General features: G+C 40.5%; 1 protein-coding gene across 3 annotated transcripts in view; it reads left to right on the forward strand.

The window, feature by feature from the left end:
* Positions 1 to 25,528, forward strand: part of SPTBN1 (spectrin beta, non-erythrocytic 1) — a 200,220-nt gene that overhangs the window by 50,652 nt on the left and 124,040 nt on the right. For all 3 annotated transcript variants that reach the window (XM_030310589.1, XM_030310593.1, XM_032592641.1), the window contains exon 2: positions 5,312 to 5,506. In XM_030310589.1, coding sequence (XP_030166449.1) covers positions 5,359 to 5,506 — 148 coding nt within the window. In that variant the 5' untranslated portion in view covers positions 5,312 to 5,358. The remainder of the gene's footprint in view (positions 1 to 5,311; positions 5,507 to 25,528) is intronic.

A 25,528-nucleotide genomic window follows, 5' to 3' on the forward strand; every position in this document is an offset into this window, starting at 1 on the left:
GAATAGTTCAGACAAAAAATAAATTCTTTTAGTGGGTAAAAACTAAATTAAAAAGGGAAACATAAATTTCAAAATGTACATGGGGAAGTACCTTATTAAATCTGTTCATGTTTATTAACAGCCTAGTCTAAAATTGTGACCTCCTTAAAAGCAGATTGCCTAGAAGATCTGTATAGCTCAGAATAGTATGTATTTTGGCCTTTGTGACTGATGAGATGGTACTAGCATGGCAGCTTGAATTGACATTGCCTCTGTCAAGAAGGTAACATCTGCCTCACCTTCCAGACCTCCATCTACCGGTCTCCCACCCACCTAGCCAGCCACAAATAAATAATTAGCAAGCACTTAATGTTTCCACGCACTCCACTAAGAGTTGAGAAGATACAAGGACAGTAAGATGGGAATGTGACCTTGAGAGCCTATGGCCTATTAACAGCAAGTAACTAGAAGTTTTGTAATTTTGAAACAGTCTTATAATGGTATGGTAAGTGATATGTCAGTGGTGTATAAGGTGTCTGGGAGCTCTCTCCCAGGCTTATGCAGGCTTATCTAAGGTGGTCTTAATTCAGACCAGGAGCTAATGGTGGTAACTGATAAGAGATAGCTTCCTGGATGAAGTGATACCTAAGCTAGGATTTGTGGGAAGAGGAGAAAGCTGTTTCCAGGTAGCCTGTTGGTAAGTCAAGAGCTTGACTTTTTTTCTCAGGAGCTACAAGAGCTTAGAACAGTAATATTGAAACCAGGCTGGAGAGCTGGTCAGAGCTCCCTCATGAAGAGTCACATTTCTCTTCAAAGGTTTCTGGGCATATTTGAAGGGGTGGACATTGGTGGGTTTAGTCACAGGAATGAAATGATTGGACTTACATTTGAGAAAGTTCCCTCTGGTGGCAATGTAGGGGAAAGGGTTAGGGGTTAAAATTGGAGGTGAGTTGCTGGAAAAAGAAGAAACTGTTGCTTAAGCTAACTCTTGGGATTTTCAGGGGGTACCAGCAGCCTTGGGGGCTGAAGATGGGAGGAGAGGGGGAGATGGGGACTGCAAGGTGAGGTAACTGGAAAAAAGGAAGGTGGCATTTAGTGAGGGAGTGATGGAAGGGAAACAGGGTCTGCAGGGAGGAACTAGGGGTTTAGTTTTAGACACTGACCTGGTGATCTTTAGCACTTAGCTGTCCAGGGAGCAGCAGTCAACATAGGGAAGGAGCCAAAGCTTGGGGAGTGGGTAACATCACCAAGGGAGATTTTGTACAGTAACAGAAGAGGGCAGTGGAAGGAAACTTGGAGATAACCATAAGAAACAAAAACCTGTACATTTATCTAATACCTGTGTCACATGGAAAACAGATTTGGCATCTCGGAAAATTAACAGATATGGTATTTTCCTTCTGGGTTTTGAGAGATACTGACTTACAGAATTTTAATCAGTAAAGAGGTGAACTAATGGAATACTACTAAAACTTGGAATGGTAATGTTCTGGATTTTTTCTTGATGGTTGTGACCTTATAGTGGTACATGTAAGAGCTGTAGGAACCTCTTTGCCTTCTAGATCTAGATCTAAACTGGTCTGCCAATTTAAAGAAATAAAATTATTGTCTTCTTATTGAAGCAGAAAATGATGAGCTTTTGGAATTTTTTTTGTATCTTTTGGAAAATTCCAGTTCATAGGATGTAGGGTTACAGAAGAGTAACGTTGTTGAGAAGTCTTGGCATTTTCTTATATATTCCTTGTTCTTTCTCTCTCTCTCTCTCTCTCTCTCTCTCTCTCTCTCTCTCTCTCTCGGCTGGGAAAGTGGGTATGTACTTTTACCCATCTTCCCAAACCTAGCCACAAAAACATGGGTATTACTTACTGTACCCAGTATATTATTGATTTTTATTCATTTGGGGATTATTTAATGAGCTCCTGCTGTGGTGATCAAGTGAGAATCCAGGCCCTTACTTGAGCCCATAGTGGCAGGGAGGAATCTTCTCTGGGAGGGGAGAGTGTCTTGTTTCATGCCAACCTTATATAGCCATCTCAGGCTTTCCAAATGGTGGGCCCACTAGGCAGAGTTCCAAGATGGCCAGCTCTCCTTTCTTCTCTCCTCCTAATCTCCCCACAGCCATTTAAGAAATACAGATTACTTCACTGGCTGTGGGGTCACATGGCTGATAGCACCTTAGGAAAATCTAGCCCTTTATAGATAACCTACTAGAGACACCTCCACTGGCACTTGTTGAAATAGGCTGGGGGATAATAATGTTTATAGTGTGCTGAGCTTTCTGGAATCCACATGTCATGGGCATACTCATCCACATCTTTCCTTGACTCTGACTTTCCCTTTATCCTCAGGTTACTCTGTTGTTGTTTTTGAAAACCTAGAAACACCCTTTCACTGTGGCCCTTTGGGGTTTGGGATGTTTCATTTTAACATTGCTCTGGTATGGCGGGGGGCACGGGGAGCTTCCGTCTTCCATCATTATGAAAAATCAGCTGTTTGATAAAGATATTATCTTAGGACAGATGGAAAATGTTAAAGAAAAAAGTGACCCCGATGTCCAAGTTCTTAGACACTCAAGTAAACCAATTGAAAAAAAAAGAATTAAGTGATAGCATCAATATTTCTTTTGTACACAAACTAGTAGGAGCTTTTGCTTCCCATGTTGCTCTTTGTCTTAAGGGAAAATTACGTTATTAAAGAACACCATTAAAGAAGAATTTTTAGGACAAGACGTACTTATGTGCTTTGAATGACTTATTTAAAGCTTAGAGGAGGATTAACGCTTGTTGAGAAATTTCTGGAAAGCAGTCGCTGAATTTGGGATAAGTCATTGGTAGGAAGAGGGTTGCGTAGGGGAAAGGATTGCAGTTAGTTGGGCTTACTCAGGAGTCCGATGTGGTGGGATGGAGCACAGGTTGTTAGCTGCCCTAGAGGCCGTGGTGTGGCTTGTTCTCATTGGTCAGCAGGTGGCACCAAATAGCCAGCACGAATCTGGAGAGGTATGTAGTGTTTAGATTTTACCATGGGTTGGGTTGAATTGCACTTTCTCTGCTTTCACAAATTTGTAATTCATAGCACTTTCACATTTTTCCCCCATAGAGATGGCATCCTCCAAGGCTGAATTTTACGAAAGTCTTTGGTATTAACATAGTTATGAAAATTAACCATCTCCCAAGGTCAAATGGTACATGACATAATTGATTTTTTTTTGAAGGGGTTTATGACTCAATGTGAAAAGCAACAAACAGTAAGATCAATAGAATATACTTATTGGCTTAATTTTCTATAATTTTTTTATGTTTTTATAAAATGTGGTTAAATACGTTGCTAATGTAAGTCTTAAAATTACTGAAAAGTTTATATTGTTGGAATTGATTATGTCTACCTGATGGGAATCCAGGATTTTACTCCCATCCAAATGTTTGTGTTTGAGCGAAGGTGGGTCATTATTTGGGTCATCGAGCTCTTCATTTCCTCCCAACAAGCTATCCTGCTTCTCAACATAAAGTCTCTCCTTTGCCTGGGATGCTGTTGCTCCTGATCTGGGCATGACTCGTTCCTTTTTGACACTGAGATCTCATTTTAAATACTGACTCAGAGAGGACTTTCCTGACCACCAAATATCAAATAGTCTCAAAATTTTCTCTCTCTCTCTTTTTAAGGTTTATTCATTCATTTTTGAGGGGAGGGGGCAGGGGGCATTGTGCAGAGAGAGAGGGAGAGAGAGAATCCCAAGCAGACATGGGGCTTGAACTCACAAACCTTGAGTTCATGACCTGAGCCAAAATCAAGAGTCAGACTGTTAACTGACTGAACCACACAGGCACCCCTCTCTTTCTTTTTTAAATTGAGATATAATTGATGTATAATATTATATAAGTTGAAGGTGTACAACATGTTGACTTGATATATATGTGTATTGCAACATGATCACCACTGTAGCATTAGCTAACATCTCTGTCACATGATATAATTACCGTGTGTGTGTGTGTGTGTGTGTGTGTGTGTGTGTGGTGTGAACAATAAGATCTAGTCTCTTAGCAACTTTGAGGTTTATAATACAGTGTGGTTGATCATTGACTGTGTTGTATCACTCCACTTTTCATTTTTTTTCAACTATTTTGCCTTTTCTTGTGTGCTTTTTGTTCAGCTCCTCCTCCTATGCCATATGCTTCACTAGAGCTGAGTCCTTATCTTTTTTTAAATTATTTTTTATTTTTTTTTAATGTTTATTTTTGAGACAGAGAGAGATAGAGCATGAGTGGGGAGAGACAGAGAGAGGGGGAGGGAGACACAGAATCTGAAGCAGGCTCCAGGCTCTGAGCCGTCAGCACAGAACCCAATGTGGGGCTTGAACTCACGCACCGCAAGATCATGACCTGAGCTGAAGTCAGAGGCTCAACTGACTGAGCCACCCAGGTGCCCCGAACTGAGTCTTTATCTTGTTTACTGTTACCCCTAGCATCTGAAACAGTGCTGAGCACGTAGTGAGTCCTAAGTACATTCTAGTTCAGTGGATGAATCATAGTTGTATTGAAGAGAGAAGAAGCTATATAAGCTGAATGTATTTCTCATTATTCTCTGAGGGTATTTTGATAAAGTGAAGACAGCAGTGGACCAAAAGTTGAGGCCTAGGTTCTTGTTTCTTATTTGTTCTTGTAAAATACTGTGACCTGGGTGGGTCCCTGAGAAATGGGTATTGGTCATAGAATTTGTAAATAACAATAATATAAATAATTGCAGTCGTTATTGTTTGAACCTCTCCTATGCACCAGAACAGTCCTTGGTGCCTTACATTTACTATTTCATTTGATCTTAGGCATCTGTTAGTTCTGATATGAAAATGAGATATTTAGGTGAAATGATCTGTTCTCTTATATAACATTTTATGAATTTCTAGGAGAAGCTAAGAGATTATAGTTTATGGTGGTACACAGTAGAAGTAAATGAGTTCATTCAGAAGCCCTAGGTGTTCATCTTAGTTCTTAAATAAAACTTTAAAACTGCAAAACTTAAACATTACAAAGAGGGAAGAAACTCACCCTGTTTTGGGTGTGTGTCATCTCACTCAGTCCTGTGAACAATGTGGAGAGTATCTTTCCTCTTTAATGGTTGGGGAAACTGAGACGCAGAGATGTTAAATAACCTAGCCAAGGTCAGACACGTGTTATGAGGCAGTGCTCAAGTTCAAAACCAGCATTGATTTACCCCAGAAACTTGTTCTTGACATATAGGAATTGTTCTACAATTCTACTTTACCTTTATCCCAGTAGGTTTCATGGGAGCACAGAGCATTTTTGACCTCTAAATAGGATTTTCTTGCTCTTTCTCACAGAACTGTAAGAAGGAGCTGATGTGGAGGAGCAGCTGAGACAGTTCAAGATGACGACCACAGTAGCCACAGACTATGACAACATTGAGATCCAACAGCAGTACAGCGATGTCAACAACCGCTGGGATGTGGATGACTGGGACAATGAGAACAGCTCCGCAAGGCTCTTTGAGCGGTCCCGAATCAAGGCTCTGGCAGGTAAGTCTTCTCATGCCCTGTGACAGAAGCCCAGGGGCCTGATAGTTCCCTTTAAAATCACCCACCCTTTCTCTTCTACAGGAAGGTCAGCTCACCTCTACTTAAACATGTCCTAGGAGTTGACCGTTGCATAAGGTAGCCAGGTCCATATTTGGGGAACTGTTGATCCTAAGGCCAAAATGATTGAGTGATTTTTTTTCAAGCTGCCCTAGGTTATTAAGAATTCTTTTATTTTTGACTCCTCTTACATTTCAAAATAATGCAGCATATTGTACCGTATTCAGGCAAATGTACAAATCATCCTGTGTGCTTAGTTGCTGTGATATTTTAATTGACCTGACTTGTTACAGTAGAGTTCTTACTTTGACCAAGAGTAGTTAGCATCACATGCAAGGGTTTTAGATGTAAAGAGCAATAACTTAATGTGGTGAGGGCATATTTAATGCTACAACAGGTAAGTTTGCCATTAATTCACTAAAATTAGCAGGAACACATCCTTCCTTTGTGATTTCTAACTCTCTTGGTGCTGTTGAATACTTAGAACACACTTTTACCCTAACCCTAGTTGGGGTGGGTAGTGGTCTTGCCCTGAATTGCCCTGGAAATCAGGAAAGGGTTTCATCAGGGTTTCATCAGGATTCAGCAGTACTGAATATATGTAAACCAAGGGTCAAAGTGGAGTCTATTTAAGGTCTTGCATCTGTACTTTGAGATTTTAAATAAAATCGTTTCTAAATGAGAGAAGTACGTTTATGACTTTTTTTCTGAATGTCTTTAATCATGACACATAAATTATAGCCATGATTTAAAAGGTAAGTTTACTGTTAATTGTTCATATAGCTCACATTTTTTACCTTTATAGTATAATTTGCTTATGATGCATGTGTCATTTAGAGTTCTCTAGATTGTAAGCAAAAGGAAACCTAACCCAAAGTGGTTTAAATGGTAAAGAAAATGTATTGATCACATAGAAAACAAATTTGGCCTTTAAGCAAGACTTATTCCTGGGCTTAAATGGTATGCACAGGACCCAGTTTCCTTCTCTATATTTTTTGGCCTTATAGTTCCCAGATGGCTGCCCCAGGTCCCAGATCCATCTGTAAGGATACCCAGGAGAAAAGAGCACCTCTGCTGCCCCAGTACTTCTACCATGTCCTAGGATCAGTCTCACTGACCTAATCGATCATGACTTGGGCCATGGGCCTTCCTTAGAATCTCTCTTCCAGTGGAGTCAGAGAAGAGGGTACGCTGATTGACATTAGCTAATGAGGATGTACTTCTGGCGTGGGGGTTGTGGGGGGAGGCAGAGAGGGGTCAGTTCCATCTGAGCTCCTTGGCTAGAAAATTTGGTATATAACAGGAAGGAGGAGGAGGGAAATGGATGCTGGGAATACAGCTAACTAAATGCTATAGGAAGGTTATTCAGTTGCCTTAGAATAATTTGTCTCTTGAGTGGTGGTGATTTAATGATCTTTCTTGAGCTTGCCTGATTGAGTGCATAAATGAATGATTAACCAGATAGTCACTCTAGAATTGAAGCTTTATTTTCTAGCTTATTCATTAACATGGAAGCCTATGGAAACCTTGCTGCTGGCTTGTGCTAGTGGATTGATCTGTACTTTAATCCCTTACCTCTTTTTCTTGAATCTTCATTTAAGCCTTTAGACTAGTATGATTTGGGTAGCCAGTTACCTTTGATCATGAATCATTTACTTTCTGGTTCTAGGCTACTATGTATTATCTCCCTTTTAAGAAGAATAATATGGGGTGCCTGGGTAGCTCAGTCTTTTAAGCATCCGACTTTGGCTCAGGTCATGCTCTCACAGCTCATGAATTTGAGCCCCGGGTGGGGCTCTGTGCTGACAGCTTGGAGCCTGGAGCCTGCTTCAGATTCTGTATCTCCCTCTCTCTTTCTGCCCCTCCCCTGCTCACACTCTGTCTCCCTCTCTCTCTCAAAAATAAATAAACATTAAAAAAATTAAAAAAAAAAAAGAAGAAGATGTATTTACAACTGTAGAGCAGTTCTTGCTTTTTGTATCTGGTCTTTCCTGCAGTTCTGGAGGATATCTCCAGCTGTACTTAGTATTGGTCAGTTTTCTTAAACTTCCTAGGGTGGCTTTTCTTCCATGCTATCTGGGTCCCTGAACTACTATAGTTAATGATAGTAAGCACTTAACATGGTGTTTACTGTGTGCAGGCACTGTTCTAAATGCATTGTATATATTAACAGCTAATCCTATAACAACCATATATGAGGGGCATTTTTATTATCTATAGTGTATAGATGAGGAAATTGAGGCATGGAGGGATTAACTAGCTTGCCCAAGGTCACACTGCTGATAAATGGCTAAGGCAGACTGCCTCCAAAGTGTATACCTATTTTTCTATATTCAGTAAAATACAAAATGATTCAAAGCATATTGGTATAGAGTATTGATAATGAGTAATTGAAACATGTTTTTAAAAAGATCTTTAAAAGGCTCAGGAATGCATCTTGTGGTCTAGAAGAAGCCATGAGTAACCATGACAAGTTATTGAAAAGAAAACGTGTTGCCTCCAAGTTAAATAGAAAAAAAAATTGCTTTCAGTGAATCCAGAAAATATCAGGAAAACCATCTGTGTATTGGAGGAGATTTTCTTGTTATCTGACTTCCCACTTCTGTGGGACAGAAAGATCTCTGAACTCTCTAAGAAATCTTATATGCTGAAAACAAGAGTAACAGAACAGTCCGGCAGTGTCTGGAACAGTGGTTCTAGAATGTGAGCATGCATCAGAATCACCTGGTCGTCTTGTTCATTGCTGGGCCAACCCCCAAGTTTCTGATTCATTAAGTCCAGGATAGGGCTTGATAATTTGCATTTCTAACAGGTGATACTGATGTGTCTGGTCTGGGGAATCACATTTCCAGACTGGTGTGGAGTATTGATGTTTGGTCTATTTCCTTGGGCGTCTGAGACTATTTCATCTAGACCCAGCTGAAGTCTAGTAAGAATTAAAGTATCAAACTCAACAGAGCTATCTGAAAGACACACTTTAATGTGGGAGTGGTGTGGAAGGCTGGCACCTCATTTTGAGAGGAGAGAAATATCTTCCTGTTCCTTACAGGGAAGTAGTATAGTGATAGGCCCAGCGTGAGAGAGTGCTGTTGTAGGATTTCTGTTACAAGTGCACATTCTAAAGTGGGAAATCTTGGTTAGAGCACTAGAAATGTGAGTAGAAATGTGCATACCAAGTTTCCTGTCCCTCTTAAGTGTTCTGCATATTGAGTCTTCTCTAGATTTCAGTCTGAAACTCCGAAGTGATATACAAAGGACATTACTGCAGGAATTCATCTTTTTATAGTGTGCTGTATTGATAGTGTGTCTTATATTGATAATGTAACAACCACCTTGGGTTGTGTCCTTTACTAAGTGGCTTTTCTCTGAGAAAATAAGGTGAGGTAAACTACTTGCTACTAGTTTTTACCCAGTTCGCAGATCCTTTCTATTATTAAGCTGCTATATATGTAATATATATTACATATTTTACATATAGGTAATATATATTATGTGTATGATATATATTTTTTTTCCTCTGAGTTGTAAAAACCATTCTTAATTTCAGTTTTACTTGCCTTCATCCTCTTCTTGCTTTTAACTTTGTGGTATAATAAGAAACAAATTTTATCTTTGCACTCAGATCCTGGCACAGAACTCCTAAAACCCTTGGAATTTGCTGTCTTTTGTTATTCATAAAAAGCCTTCTTCCTCACACCTGGATTTATCCTAGTGGAGGTGACTTAGGGTGAAACCTTTAGATAGTGTTAGGATGGGACTGGTCACTGGAATGACCAAATAATGAGACGGTGGGAACTTTCAGCCCCATCCACCAACCTCCAGGAAAGAGGGGGAGCTGGAGATTGAGTTTAATCTCAGTGGATGATGATTTAATCAATCATGTCTACATATTGAGACTTTCATAAGAACTCCTAAATGACTGGATTTGGAGAACTTCTGAGTTGGGGAACACACCAGTGTGTTGGAAGTGTGGTGTGTCCTGTGAGGCCATGGAAGTTCTGCCCCCACCCCATGGAAGTTCTGCCCCCCAATACCTTGGCTACATACCTCTTCCATTTGGCTGTTTCTGAGTTGTGTCCTTCATAATAAACCAGCAAAATAAGTATTTTCTGGAGTTCTGTGAGTCCTTCTAGTAAATTTTTGAACCTGAGGGTTGTGTTCATGGACCTGATGAACTTCTGCTGTTCAGTCAGAAATATGGTGGTCTCGGGCCTGTGACTGGCATCTGAAGTGGAGGCAGTCTTGTGGGACAGATCCCTTAAGCTGGGGGGTCAGCGCTAACTCCAAGCACTTAGTGTCAGAGTTGAATCATAGTCTGGGACACCCAGTTGGTGTCAGAGTTGTATCAGACGCAGTAAGATATTTCATAGGGGAGATGGCTTCCCTGGTATGGTGTGGAACGTGGCCATGTTTTAAAAATGTAGGAATCAGGCCTGCAGTCACTTGTCAAGTGCCAGTTTATCATTGCAAAGATGAAAGAGTCTGGAGTTGGGTCACTTCCATTGCCCAGGGAGCTTTGAATCTTTCCATTCTCCTTAGACTTTTTTTGCTTGAAAATTAGTCTGATTCATCTCTCAGTCACTCAGCACCCCCCTCCCGTTCTTTAGTATCTGAAACATCAGAGGAAAACACTAGTGAAAGCATCAGGAGCTGAGCACTGCTGTCTTCATAATCCACCTAGAGAATCTCCTGGTGGGGTTGAAAACAGCAGCTCTTTCTTACAGTAGAGAAAACCTTCATCTGAAAGTTTCCCCCTCACACAAGTTAGGTGGAGAGAGGGTCTCTTGAATTGTTAGCTTGTAAAATGTCGAGACTGGGCACCTGGGTGGCTCAGTCAGTTATGCAGCCGATTTTGGCTCAGGTTATGATCTCAGGGTTTGTGTGTTTGAGCCCTATATCGGGCTCTATGCTGACAGCTCAGAACCTGGAGCCTGCTTCAGATTCTGTGTCTCCGGCTTTCTCTGCGCTCCCCCCCCCCCCCCCACCTCACTCTCTGTCTCTGTCTCTCTCTCTCTCTCGAAAATAAATACTAAACAATAAAAAAATTAAAAGGTCAAGACTTAGGAATGTTTTAGAAAGTAATTAGAATTAATATTGACTCTTGCCACATGTTCACAAATTTTATATATACGAGGCTGGGGAGATTTATACTTGTGCCTAAATTGTGCGCCCCCATTTATAATTTAGAAGGAAGATGAGAAGAGCATTGGTGCATTGTGTTGTGTAGCAGAGATCATGCCGTGCCGATTCAGCCTTAAGGCAGAGTGCTGTGAAGTGACTTTTTTTTATGCATTCTGTAAATGATTTCCTGCATCCCATGATGGTGTATCCACATTCCTGACCTCTGACCAAATTGCCCCAGTAGTGTGGAACATGTGGTAATGAAAGTGATTTAGAAAAAGCTGGACTTTTTGCAAAGCAACGTTTTATTTGAAATAAAAACAAAAAAAACTTAGATCTTTTAAAGAAATGTAAAAGGTAAATGGTTTCTTTTTACAAGTGATAAGTGTTTATGGTTACAGGTTATATTTTGTAGAATCAACATAAAGTAGGAAAGGAAAAGTAGTCCATTAAAAAGTACATTTTGCTTGAAAATATTGATAAAGTAATTCGAATTAATATTTTTGTGTCAACACTCATCAGCAGTAATTTTAAAAATTGGGAGGATGTACACCAAAATAGTGTTTATTTCTGAATGACTTCCCTTTTTTCTTACCTGTATTTGAATTTTTTCCTGACATAAAATCTGAACTAATTTGTAATAAGGAAAACAAAACATAAATTCCTAATATCACATTCAGAAGTTTTAATTATTTCCACAAAAAAATCATGTCATAGAAAAGTTATAGGAAAAAGCCTATACATAAATGAGTAGTTAAAAAAGACAAATTAAAAATGAAATTCCTTCGGGAGTTGTCACTCGTCAACATTTATGAGCTAAAATTATTCATAAGAGCCTTTCTGCTAAGCTATGGACTTGGAAGAAGAAATTGACCTTGAGTTTACATGGTTAGTGGGGAATCAAGGACACCTGATAGCCATAGGAAAATGAGCTGAAGGCCACTCACTAATTGTATCTTTTACATTATATCCATAGAGCATATAAGTTATTAGCGGCTATATGTATAGGCCAGACTCCCTTTAAATACAAGCATTTGAATGAACAATAATTTTGGTGGAGCATTTAATCAGCTAAAGCACTGATTTGCTTTAAATGTTTAAAGCAGTATTGTCCAAAAGAAATGTAAAACTAGCCACATGTGATTTTTTTTTTTAATGGTTTTGTTTTTTGAGAGAGAAAGAGAGCAAGCACACATGTGCATGCAGGGGATGGGCAGAGAAGGGGACAGAGGATCTGAAGCAGGCTCTGTGCTGTGCACAGAGCCTGATGCAGGGCTCAAATTCAACAAACCCTGAGATCATGACCTGAGCCGAAGTCAGATACTTAACCAACTGAGCCACCTACCCACATGTGATTTTTAACTTTCATCTTCTAGTTAATCAAATCATCTCAGATATTATCGTATCAATGTGCAGTCAGTATAAGAAGTTAGCAAGATACTTTACATTTTTTCTACTAAGTCTTTGAAATCCAATATGTATTTTACCACCCACATTTCTTATGGTCATTAGTCACGTGTGGCCAGTGGCTACCAATTTGGACAGAGCAACTTGAATGCCTTCACATAGACACTTACTGGTTAAAACTTTATAGATCCAGCCACACAAATGTGAGCTTGAAATACCCATCAGGTATTTAGTCTTGAGTATATTTATAAAGCGGTAAGTAGTTGGCCACTTGGCTAAGTGTAAATTTAAATTCTGATTGGGAATAATGCATCAGTCAAATTGTTGTTGTAAAAATGAATCTCCTTTTTGTGCTTTCTGGTACTAAGACACAGGTAGCAACAACGCAGATCTTGTACCACATCTTTTTCTGCTGTTTCAGCTGAAAATTTGGCACTGCTCTCAAGCACTGTTTTTGGATGCAGAGGACTCAATAGCACACTTACTTAAAAATGCACATTTAAGGTTCCCCCATAAGTTGAGATTCACCACTGGAGGAGGGAACCCAGTGATCTGCATTTTTAATGCAACTGATACACTTTTTGAGAAACATTTTCCTGGGACATGGCCTGAGTGTTCTCACTTAATATTCATATCCTGTTCTGTCTGAGTCTTCCCCTCAAAGTGAAAATCAACTTTTTATCTCTTCTTCAAAATATCAGTCTGCCCTTTCCCCAGTAAGCAGGTCACAGTTTATGTTTTGATATCTTGACACCTAAGAAGCCTTAATGTTGTGCCCAAACTGAGTACAGTGCTGTCTCCTGGCAGGGGGAGCACATTCTTCCTCTAATCCCAGGCCTCATTCCAGCCCCTTTCTGGGTGGATCCTCTTGGTCCCAGAGGTGATAAAGCGCCCCCCCGCCACCCGTCCCCAACCTCTGTCACTGTTGAGGCCTTTTAGTTTGTAATCTCCAGGAGGGTAGACAGTTTCTCTGGGCCTAAATTAGCTTTCTAGTGCTAATCAAAGTTAGTAAGGAAACTTGAAAGGTATATCCTAAAAAAAATCTGCAGTTATAGATAAAAATAAAAATTCAGGGACAGGGTTTTTCTCAGGAGGAAAAGAGCTGGATTCTGTACACTGAAAATTGGAGCAAAACTTGTCATAGTTTCTCCCACGTGAGTACAAATTTCAAGCTGTGGTTAAAGTTATGTACTTAAGTTGTTTACATAATTCCAGAATAGATGGACCTGCACATAGATGGAGGAAAGCCTATTTTAAAACCTTAAAAGATTTTTAAGTTTACCTTTTTTGAGAGATGTCTTAATGTCTTTTCTACCTACAGTCATGAGTTTTTAATGAGATAGTTTAGATATTGGCTTTATATTTTTTACGATCTATAATATGATGGTTTTACTTAGAGACTTTCCAGAATTAGACTGTTAATTCATAATCACCTACCCCTACCAGAATGAATAAACATAACAAAAATTTATACATGTATCTATGTATGTATGCATATATAAAATATTCACCTTCTTTCTAGTGAGAGTGCAAAGCTAGCCTCCTATTGGATATATAAATAAATCTTTAAAACATGGTCTAGAATTGTCTCAATAGGAAGACAAGACCTATTTGCATGAAACATTAACCGAACATGGATGCAAGTGCCAGGAAGGTAGTATAAGCAATTAGTGCTCTAGTAACTGAGAGGCAAAGGGTGAACACAAGAGGAAGAAAGCTAGTCATTTTGAGAGGATGGACGAAGTAGTGTGAAGAACATTGGAACTTGGAGAGGAACTGAGGCTTGAACCTTGGCATGGCTGTTTCTGTTTCTACTGCAGCAAAACTGTAGAGGCCAGGCTGCAGATCTCTGAGGACCCCTCTCATTAAAGCAGAAAGTCAGCTTTTGGCTTCTAAAGCTTGGACTCATTCCTCTAAAATTAATTGAGAGCTTTTCTTATGTGCATACCCACCCGCCCGTACGGATGGAACACTTTTATGTCCCCAGGGAAAGTCTTCTTGCATGATGGAATTGACATTTATAGTCAGGATTAACAGGGATTTAATAGCTATCCATTATTTTCCTCATCCACTCTTGAAGCTGTTTCCCTAAATTTTGTATTATTTGGTATTATTTGAGAGAGAGGTATGGTGCCTAGAGTACAGTAAATATACCACCCATTATTTGTAAATCGGAATCTGCAGGAGCTGTTTCATATGAAAGAGGTTCGTGAAAAGTAATGAGAAGAAAGTCTGTTCAGGTCATTACGTGTATGTAGTTCTGGGTTATACTCTCCATTTATTTTCTGTATACGTATCGCTTCAGTAGTTTCCTGACCATAGGATTGCAGGAATAGTTTCTTTCTTGTTTAGGTACAGTTCCCCAGGTTTTTCTTTCCCTCCCTTTTTTTCCTCTTGACTGCTGGGGATGACCCCTCCCCACTTTGGAAATCAGCTTGGCTTCCTGCTGCTGTTTCTTATACTCTTCCCATTCTGTTATCAGCTTAGCTGTGCTGACATCCCCTAGTAGCTGAGGTGAATGATCCTGGTGGGGAGCACCAGCCTGCCAATCCTCTCCTTCACTACACTGCTTCACCACCCACCATTCCCTCTTCCTACCCCAGCCCCGTTCCTGCCCCTGTCTTCTAGAGCCCATGTTCTCCTTTCTCAGCCACCTCAGTGGACTTCCCTTGGTTCTCATTCTTTTATTGCTCTCTTACTGCACATTTAGCCTTTGCCTTAACTCCTTTTCCCTGCCCAGCAACATGATTTCCTTAAGTCAGTCTCTTACTTTTAAAGAACTCCATAGTCACCATTTCTATGAGAAAATTCCCATAAGTTAACTTGTGAATGAACTTGGGGAATATAACCTGTCTTTTGAGGACTGCCTGGATAAGCAGAAGAGGAAAACTTAAGCTTTTTCTCTTTTCCTAGCCTTTTCCTGGCTCTCTCTGCAAATGTGCCCCTGACCCCATCTGTCTCTTAAATATCAGCTTTATCGAGATATAATTTACATATCATAAAATTTGTCCCTGTAAAGGGTACACTTTAGTGGTTCTCAATATACTCACAGAGCTGTCCAACAGCCACCACTAATTCCAGAACATTTTTCTCACCCAGAAAGAAATCCCATACACATTAGCAGTCACTTCTCATTTTCACCTCCCCCTAGCCCCAGGCAACCACTACTGTACTTTCTGGCTGTGGATTTGCCTGTTCTGGGAATTTCATATAGGTGGACTCAGGCAATATGTGGCCTTTTGTGACTGGGTTTCTTTTCCTTAGCAAAACATTTTCAAGGTTCATTTATGCTATAGCATACATTGGTACCTCATTTCTTCCTCTGCTCTCTTATGTAAGTAATTGAGGTAGATTAGTGAGAAAGGACAGAAAAATTCTGTAAAAGCTACCAACATCATAATACTTCTTTGTCTGGCAGTTACTGGGAACAGATGGCAGATCTATTGTAGGTATCTGAAAGTCCTGTACACTTAGGACCTTCTTCATTTCATTGTTTGGTGTCTCATGTGGTCATATCTGTTGCCTTTATTAAGTTCATTTACACGGTCTAACTCCTTTGCCAGTTTCTACCAAAGTAGACCTGTGAGTAAGTACCCTCATAGGAAGATAAAAAGAGAAAATATAATTTATATATAGGACATTTGTAAAGTCCTGTACACTTTAAAAATAAACATGTTACATGATAAGAAAAAATTGGAAGTGTCAAAAAGTAGGTTTTACGTTAACACTGCAGTTCAGATAGCTAAAGTTTTATGTAACCACCATCTTCAGTGATACCATTCAATTTAATGTATTAGTTTTTTGATTTATAGAGAGATTGATGCTGGGTAGGTGTTAATAGTCTCTTAAATTACATTTTGATTTTTGACACTAAGTTGATTAAAGAAGATGGTCTTGAGTATTTGTGTATTTGTCAATTTTGACATGATCCCGTTACATAGTAATCTACTGGGAAGGATCTGGGTAGCAAGGTAACAAGCATTTGGTCTGTGTTTACTGTTTGTTTGGCTTCTCTGAAAAGAATCCTGCATTCAAAATTATTTTTGGTTCTTTCCGGTTGTCCAGAACAGAAATTCACTTGAATTATCTTAATAAAAAGGATATGGGCCTGTGGTGGAGTGAGGGAGGAGTGGGAGAGGGTTACTGCAAAATTTCAGGCTTACCCAGACCTAGAAATCCATTAGTGACTGAGGCCGCTGTGGGGCTGGAGGCATTCTTCATCTTTCACATGGTCTGTGTGCCTCATTCGTTGGAGCCCTGTGCATAGTAATAGTATCTGCCCCCTCCTAATTCAGCGCGCACATGGCTTTGGCGTACTGTAGTTACAGCTCTACATCTTGCCAATCTTTTCTCTTTTGACCTCTTTGAAATGACTCAATATCCTGGTTTTCTCTAGTTCAGATCCCTATGAGGTTGAATATGAGGATAGGGCTCCAATTGGCCCACGTAATCTTTTTATATCTGGCCACGACCAATGGGGTACTTATAAATGATTATCTTTAGAAGAGGTATCCACAGCACTGGTAAAGAGCAGGAAGCCAAATGTATAAAACATACCAGCCCTGTCCCTCCACAGCTCAGAGGATATTTGGCTGGCAGTTAGAGGCTATGGTTGGCATTTCTAATGCAGAATGGTGTAGTGGAGGAAGGTACTTTATGTTGGGACTTTTGGGGAAAGATACCGGGGCATTCTGCATGATCAAGGGAAGAGTTAAACAGCCAATATGAGGGAAAGGCAAGGTATAGACAGGCGCTGGAACCACAGAAATTAAGGCTTTCCATCTCTCTCTCTTGTTTTTACCTTCTGTTTCTTGCCTCAGAGGTGGTCTTTCAGGTGACTTAAATATGATTGCCATCTGTCCCTGGACTTTGCTATCTACCACTTTCTCTATTTTTCTAGTTCTAGTTGGAAACATGGGGTGGGGGTGTTTGATAGGGAGGCTTTAATTTACTAGGCTTTGGTCAGGAGGCCAGGCCTGAACCAGTGAACTGCGGTGTGAGGTATGGAGGAATGTGAGAGCGTGGCAGCTTTCCCTGGAATCATACGGAGATGTTCCTGGAAAGGGAGGTGGGTGCTGGGCAGATGACAGTAAGTAACAATAAATGTTCACACATTTTCAGATATTTCAGTGATCTTTTTTTTGTTTTTGTTTTTGTTTTAACATTTTTTTTGTTTATTTTTGAGAGAAAGGCGGAAGTGGGGGGACAGAGGATCCAAAGCGTGTTCTGCACTGACAGCAGTGAGCCCGATGTGGGGCTCAAACTCATGAACAGTGAGATCATGACCTGAGCTGAAGTCGGCTGCCTAACTGACTGAGCCATCTAGGCACCCCTAGATTAATGTTCCTGATTCAGAAATAAAACTATTATAAAGTGACAGGGTGACATTTGCTGTTGTCTGATTGCTTCCTTAAAAAAATAAAAAGCAACTAATAATGTACAGCTTCCTTTAAGATCTTTGAAAAAAGAGAAATGTAGACCAACGTTTCAGTCTTTAGAATATGCCTCTAATAAGATGCTTAGTTTGCACCTAAGTTGTTAACTCGTGAATTTGACAATTTTGTTACTTGGAAATACTCTAACCCATTCTGTCTTCTTGAGGCCTCAAAGACTAACACCATTCTTAGAGTATGACAGATGCCCAATAATAGTGCATCATTCCAGACTTTTTAGCAGTACAACAATGTAAGCACCATATTAGCATGTTCCTTACCCACATTTAATCTATTTTGGGGAAATAGATCATGTGTATAAAACAAGCAGTGAATGTGACAGGATTACATAAAAGTGCTGTGATGCTTCCCCAAATCCTAGATCTTACCTCTTCATTCTCCAGTTGATAAACATGCCCCTTTTCCACAATTCTTCTTCCTTATTCTCATTGGGTTAATCCTCAAGGGAATTTGCTGAGCTTGAGTTTTGATGTCTTTCCTACAAGCCTGTGAATTTTCAGAACTCTAAGGTAGTGACATAATTGGGTGATGGACACATGTTATTGGGTGAGGCTGATAAAAATTTTGCCATACAGGTTTAAATTTCTGCAGACTCCTTAGATTTCTTGAGCATCTATGTGAAATTGCCTTACTAGCCACGTGATTGCATCTTAACAGCATCAGAGAGATGCTGGGCCATTTGCCAGGTTCCAGACCCTGCCTGCATCATATGTTACCTTTTGGATCACCCTGTAAATCTTCAGGAAACCCAAGCCTTTCCAGTGTTCACCCTGACTCCAAGCCCCTCCATGGAGCCATCTCCTGCATGGTTCACACCTTTTCAAAAAACTTCTTTGGCCTTTGTATTTCTGTACCCTATCCCCTGAGTCTTACTAGTTTCATGTGTGTGCTTAAAGTGGGTGTATCTTTATTTTCCCTCCAGCTAATCACTTAACTCCTTGAAGACAGTGACTGAATAATACTTCTTTCCACATTTCCTACAGTGCCTCGTGTAAATGAAAACGCAGTTAGGTGTTTTTACTTGTCAGACTGAAGAGCCCACTTTATTTGGGGAAAATTTGCCCCTAATTTCCGTGATACCCATTGGAAAGTTAGTTCTATGTGTTTAAGAATTTTACATTAAAATGTAAGAGATAGGGACTTCTGTGTAACTCAGTCTGTTAAGTGTCTGACTCTTGATTTAGGCTCAGGCCGTGATACTCATGGTCATGAGACGGGTGGCTCAGTCATTTAAGCGTCCGAATCTCAGTTTCAGCTCAGGTCACAATCTTGAGGTTGGTGGGACCAAGCCCTGCATTGGGCTTTGCACTGACAGCATGGAGCCTTCTTGAAATTCTCTCTCTCCCCCACCCTCCGTCCCTCCCCTGCTCGTGCATGTGCGCTCTCTCTCTCTCTCTCTCTCTCTCTCTCTTGATAAAGAAATAATTTTTAAAAAAAAGATTCTCTTCCTCCCTTTTCCTCTGCTCCTCCCCCACATGTGCACACTTTCTCCCTCTCTTAAAAAAAATGTAAGAGATAATTCCTTTTAAAATTTGACACATCTTTTGAGATAGTTTCCACGCACATTATTGAAACACCTTTTTTTTTTTTAATTTTTTTTAAGGTTTATTCATTTCTCAGAGACAGAGCGTGAGTGGGGGAGGGGCAGAGAGAGAGGGGGAGACACAGAATCAGAAACAGGCTCAAGGCTCCGAGCTGTCAGCACAGAGCCAGATGCAGAGCTTGAACTCATGGACTGCGAGATCATGACCTGAGCCAAAGTTGGACACTTAACCAACTGAGCCACCCAGGTGTCCCGAAACACCTTTTTTTTTTTTTTTTTTTTTTTTAAGTAATAAGCAGAAGCAGGACAGGTTGATTATAAGAATCTGGAGTATTCTCTCAGCAAAGAGCATTTGTCTTAGATTTTCATTCTTGCAGGATTTGATCTCACTACTACAGTGTTAACTTATGGAGATGCTTTTGAAAGTTTGGGGCATTATTTTTAAGCTGATACAAACCATTACACAGAGTATGGGACATCTTTTAATGATGCTTTCAGTTCGGCCCCTGCTTCTTTTTGTGCTGCAAGAATCTGCCCTTAGGGTTTTATACTTTTTGGCCAAAAGAGCTACAGCTAAAGATGTATTTGTCCACTCCTTCCTCAGATCATTGCAGTGTTTCTGGACCCCTTTCGAAAGCTCCTTGTCTCTTTACTTTCCATGTTTTGAGATACTAAAGGCACTTGATGGGGGCATCTCTAAAGAGGCTCTCACTCCCAGGTTGGCCCACAGTTTGCCTGTGTTTTTCCCATGTGTCACTTAGCTTCCAGTGGGTGCCAGCAGCTGGAGTTAGATAATATAATGGCTCGTTACAAATTTATAAATGCTGGCCACAGTTGGCCATCTGGAATAATGTATTGTGACTTTAAGGACATAGGGAATTTGGTGAATATAGTGGCCAAGCATGACAGGGAATGGAATGCTCTAATTATAGTTTATGGTTCCTAGAATACTTTATTTCACTATGACAGCCAAAGGCCATTCGTCTGTCCCTCAGACTAGGCTACAAGTGGACTAGAACACTGTTGTTGTTGTTGTTTTAACCGGTATATAATTTAAACCTTTTCTTCTGTGGTTAACAACAACAAAAACCATTCAGCAACTTTCTAAGTCCATGGGACTGGCAGTATGTCATTTAGCCAGCTCGGCCCTTGGTCAGTTTTTACCTCTTTTGAGATGGGTTTGACAGTTCCATGGGTTGACAGTCCTGAAACTGATTTTGGAGAAACGGGTTTACAGACCAAATCAGTTAGCCCTTTATATGTCTCTGTTGTGAGAACACAGAGTTTTATACCTGGAACTGGTTGCTCTGCAGAGGATTAGTGTGAGCTTCCAGCTTCTTCCCTGAGCCCCTATACACGCCATCCATGGAGTTGTCTCCCAGCATTTGAGGGAAGGCCAGTGTTAGTAGGGATGTTGTAAATAATGTAGAGGTATTCAAGACTGCCTTAAGAAATACAGGATGGAGAAGAGGCCAGGCTAGAGGATGCACTTGATACTAATTCGAAACCCAAAACCCACAGCACTGAATTAACAGGTGTGCTGGTGCAGCTTTCTTTGTGCATTTAATCAGGCATATTCTTCAGGTGTATTCGCATGAAGATCTTTTTTTTTTTTTTTAGACTCCCTCACATTCAGGGAACCATTTTAATTGGCATGCTTAACACCATTATTGTCTGAACTGGATTTTGTCATGAAGGATGAAGTATCTATGTGGGGTTTTTTTGACTTTTTTTTAAAGCTTATGTATTTTGAGAGAGAGTGAGACAGCACAAGTGGGGGAGGGGCAGAGGGAGAGAGAGAGAGAGAGAGAGAGAGAGAGAGAGAGAGAGAGAGAGAGAATCGCAAGCAGGCTCCGCACTGTCAGTACAGAGCCTGATGTGGGGCTGGAACTTACTAACCATGAGATCATGACCTGAGCTGAAATCAAGAATTAGACACTTAACCAACTGAGCCACCCAGGTACCCCCTCCCCCCAGTGGCATTCTCTCTCTGTTTTTTAAACTAAACTGAAGACTTTACTCATCATGTTAATCTAATCTGTAATTGACTTAAGATTTTGACAGAAAAAAAATGGAGCACAATATCAGTAGGAAATATATTTTACATAGTATTCTAGTATACACAGAAATTTATGTATATGGGTATGTTTATGTATTTACTCATTTAAAGTTCACAATGTGATGCTGAACTTGAATTCATGAGATGCTATGATATTTTCTATTCTATCCCATATTTTTAAATGCTAGTATTGATCTACTAATTAGATTTTTTTTTTTAATTTTAGAGAGAGCACACAGGCAGGGGAGAGGGGCAAAGGGGGAGAGAGACAGAGAGAGAGAGAGAGAGAGAGAGAGAGAGAGAGAGAGAGAGAGAGAATCTTGAGAAGGCTCCATGCTTAGCACAGACCCTGATGGTGGGGCTTGATCCCACCACCTTGGGATCATGACCTGAGTCAAAATCAAGAGTCGGATGCTCAACTGACTGAGCCACCCAGGCAACCGTACCAATTAGAATTTTTAACTAATGGTTAGGAAACCCTGTGGTAGCAGGTGCAATTAAAGGACATCAAAGTGGCCTCTTTATTTTTAAGCTTTGTGAATCATGATTGTGAAATGGGTAAGGTAGTATTTGATTTTTTTTGTTTTATTCATTTATTAGCGAATGACTAAGTGAAATTTTATTGAGTGCCTACCAGATACTGTGATTACTATTAGAAATACAGAGATAGGTAATTAAGTGAACATAGGTGTATGGTCAGCAGAGGTTTTCTCTTCTCACAGGACAGGCAGTGTCAGTAGATGGAGGCGAATTTTAGGCTAAGCACGTGATCTGTTGAATGGTGTGCTGGTGCCTGGCTCTCTCTCAGGAACTGTGTGCAGAATTGTAGAAGGAGCTCAAGGTAGGAGCAGGCAGGAGAGCCTTGAATGCCATGCCAAGAGGTTTAGCTTTTATCCATCCTTTTGGCCAGCAGCTTTCAACATTTAGCTCAGGATAATTTTATTTTCAAACAGAATTTAATTTGTTACCTCACTATGTAAAATGGCAAACTTGGAGCCAAGCTGAATGAAACAGAGTAGTCTTCTCTAGATTTCTACCCCGAGGGGTTCTAAAGCCCCTGGTGACTTTACCTGAGAGCCACTGGTAGCACTGGACTTATGTCTCAGGAGGAACCCCCCCTGGGGACACCATGGAGGGTGACTTGGGAGAATGGCTGGAGGGAGAAGAGCCATTTTAGGAGAATGTCATGTTTGGGGGAGAGATAAGGAGGAGGCCCTGAAACAGGGCAGTGGCAAAGGGCTTGAGAGAGCAGGGACTTAAGCTGTTGTGGTTGCCTCCTGAGGACTTGCTCTATAGTGGGCTGTGGAGCATAGGAGGTGGGGTGGGGAATATCAGTTTGGTTTAGGTTATATGAAACCTCATGCCAAGTTTTTCTTTTGGGTGCCAGATAGTTGGGATAGATGAGGGTTGTTTGAGTATGTTGGTCACATATCTGCAAAGCGGGCCACTGTTTGTCGTGGTGTTTTTTGTTTTTTTGTTCTTTATTCTCCATTACATGGCCTCCAATTTTCAGGATTATATCATGTTTTCCTTAGCTCATATTAGTCTATATTCTTTCTAGCTACACCTTAAAATGATCACAACCCCAAACATTTACTGAGAGAATGATTTCAGGGAAAGTACAGTAAAAATATTTTAAAACTTTTCTTGGAGTAGAGGTTGAGAAGTTATTACCCCTACCTCCCACCCTCAGAAATAGCCAAGATGGGAGAGGGAGAGAGAGAGAGAGAGAGAGAGAGAGAGAGAGAGAGACCTGTGTTCCTTGGAGGAAGAGAGATGTGTTCAGTGCAGAAAATCCCAGTCGAACAGCCTGGCTCTGACTGGAAGAGAGCTGGTCCTTCCTGGGGTGTTTTTGGCTTGAGTGCACTGTTCCTCTTTGTTGAGACAGCTGTAGTTTGGTATCAGGGGATAATAACGAAGAAATATTACTAGATTTTCAGTGGTATTATCTAGAACACTTAAAATTTGTGTATCACTTTCATCTTGGAGAACATTATGAAAATATTACTTTAGTATTAAGAGCAGTCTTTAGTGTAGGGGGGCATTACCCCCCATTTTACAGATTCCAATCTGAGCTTTTCTGAACTGGGCTGTTACTTGCCCCAGCCTGCCTGCTTTAGTGCTAATATAAATCAGAGGCTCCTATGGTCTGGGATGGTGATTGAAAGCCTCTGATGCCTATCTTTGGCTTGCCTTTTCTAACTCTACTGGAAATTGCTCTTCTTCGAATAAGTATTTGTAGGTCTCTGAATGGAGAGAAATCTTGCGACTCTCCCTATGATGACTCCATATTAGAGAATCAAGACTGAGATCCCTTGAATAAACTTAGAAGATGAGAATTGCTGGAGGAACAGAAATTAGAGTGTAGTTTTTTTGGGTTTTTTTGTTTAAGTAGTGAATACTCATTTGTGACATCAGTGCTGATTGAGCTTATTTAAAAATTTTTTTTTTCAACGTTTATTTTATTTTTGGGACAGAGAGAGACAGAGCATGAACGGGGGAGGGGCAGAGAGAGAGGGAGACACAGAATCGGAAACAGGCTCCAGGCTCTGAGCCATCAGCCCAGAGCCTGACGCGGGGCTCGAACTCACGGACCGCGAGATCGTGACCTGGCTGAAGTCGGACGCTTAACCGACTGCGCCACCCAGGCGCCCCTGATTGAGCTTATTTTAAAACCTTTCCCAATAGGACACACATTACCTATATTTAACAGGAAAGCAGAAGTAAGAATCTGATATTGTACAGGGTTGTTTCTTTGTATTTGGACAAGCATAAGGGAAATGTGACCAGTTGAAAAAGGAAGGCCTAAATGACTTATATATTTAAAAAACAATCAAACATTTATGTGTTAAATAGTATACTAAAAAAATATAGTAGAATGATTTGTCTTATATGGTGTGGAAATATACAATTTCTCCTAGATATGACTATTGGTGGGTTGCACAACTTGAGAACAACAAGTTATTTTCATTTTCAGGGAGGATAAAATTAAGTAAGTGAGGCTATCCTAAGACCCTACCAAGTAACAGATGCTAGCTAGACACTTTATGTAACATGCCTACTTTTCTGTTGCTATTCTACTGTCTGCAGGTGGTAATTAAAATCTAAGGAAAACTTTTTTTTAGGTCACAAAGCTTTTTAAAAATTTATTTATGTTTTAAAAGCAAGCTCTGTGCCCAATGTGGGGCTTGGACTCACAACCCTAATAAGATCAGGAATTGTGTGCTCTACCAACTGAGCCAGCCAGGTGCCCCTGGGTCACAAAGCGTTTTTCTGGTATTTACAAAGTCGCTTCAGATAGGAGGCCATTGTCAGTACTTTTATCGCATCCAGGACATCTGGGGGCCACTGGGCCTGGCTAGTTGATACATGAGAGAAGTCATCCAGCCTCTCAGCCTCAGTTTCCTTACTTGCAAAATGAGGGGGTTGGCTGGTTAGATACTTAGGTCGCTTAGGCCTCTGAGATTGTGTGAGAGCTCCAGGGGAGTTAGCAGGCTAACATCCTTTCGTTACCAAGGTATGTTGTGGCCTCTTTTCCTGATGGTTTCTGTTTATACAGTGAGAAGCTAACTGTGTGGGAGTATAGGGTTGATAGCAACCTTTGTCCTTCTCCAGGAAATAATAAATGTCGTGTGACTCAGACTCCAGTCTGAGGCTCTTGTTAATTTTTTAACTTTCTGTGTTTGATGAGTCAGAAATGCAGGTTCTTATAGAGTGTTAACAAATCTTTGATTATAATGACTGCAAATTACAGTCCCCTTTCCTGTGTAATGATTTTTGACATTTGCCTTCTTCAATCTAATAGGCAAGATAGAAGGACATTTTGATCAGTAAGAACCTTGGTCTGTTGCTTCATGAGTCCTTATTACACTAAAATAATAATTCTTCCTCTTCTTTTTATTTTTTTTAATTAAAAAAAATTGTTTTAACGTTATTATTGAGAGACAGACACAGAGCATGAGCAGGGGAGGGGCTGAGAGATGGAAAGACACAGAATCTAAAGCCGGCTCCAGGCTCTGAGCTGTCAGCACAGAGCCCGATGTGGGGCTCGAATTCACAAAGCATGAGATCGTGACCTGAGCCGAAGTCGGACGCTCAACCGACTGAGCCACCCAGGTGCCCCTTTTAACTTTTATTAAGTAACCTTTACCCACAGCATGGGGCTCAAACTCACAACCCCAAGATTAAGAGTCACGTGCTCCACCCACTGAGCCAGCCAGGCACCTCTACACTAAAATATTCTTGACAGAAAACTATGTGTGTGCCCACACTGACAGGATATGGGTATTCTTTAGCTAGGTGGGCACTTGTAAGTATTGCAGGACAGTTGATGCTGGAGTAGCACAAAACCTTAGGAGTAAGGAAAACTTGTTTATTTAATA

The sequence above is a fragment of the Lynx canadensis genome, chromosome A3 (assembly GCF_007474595.2).
Source record: "Lynx canadensis isolate LIC74 chromosome A3, mLynCan4.pri.v2, whole genome shotgun sequence".
In the NCBI taxonomy this organism is placed as follows: Eukaryota; Metazoa; Chordata; class Mammalia; order Carnivora; family Felidae; genus Lynx; species Lynx canadensis.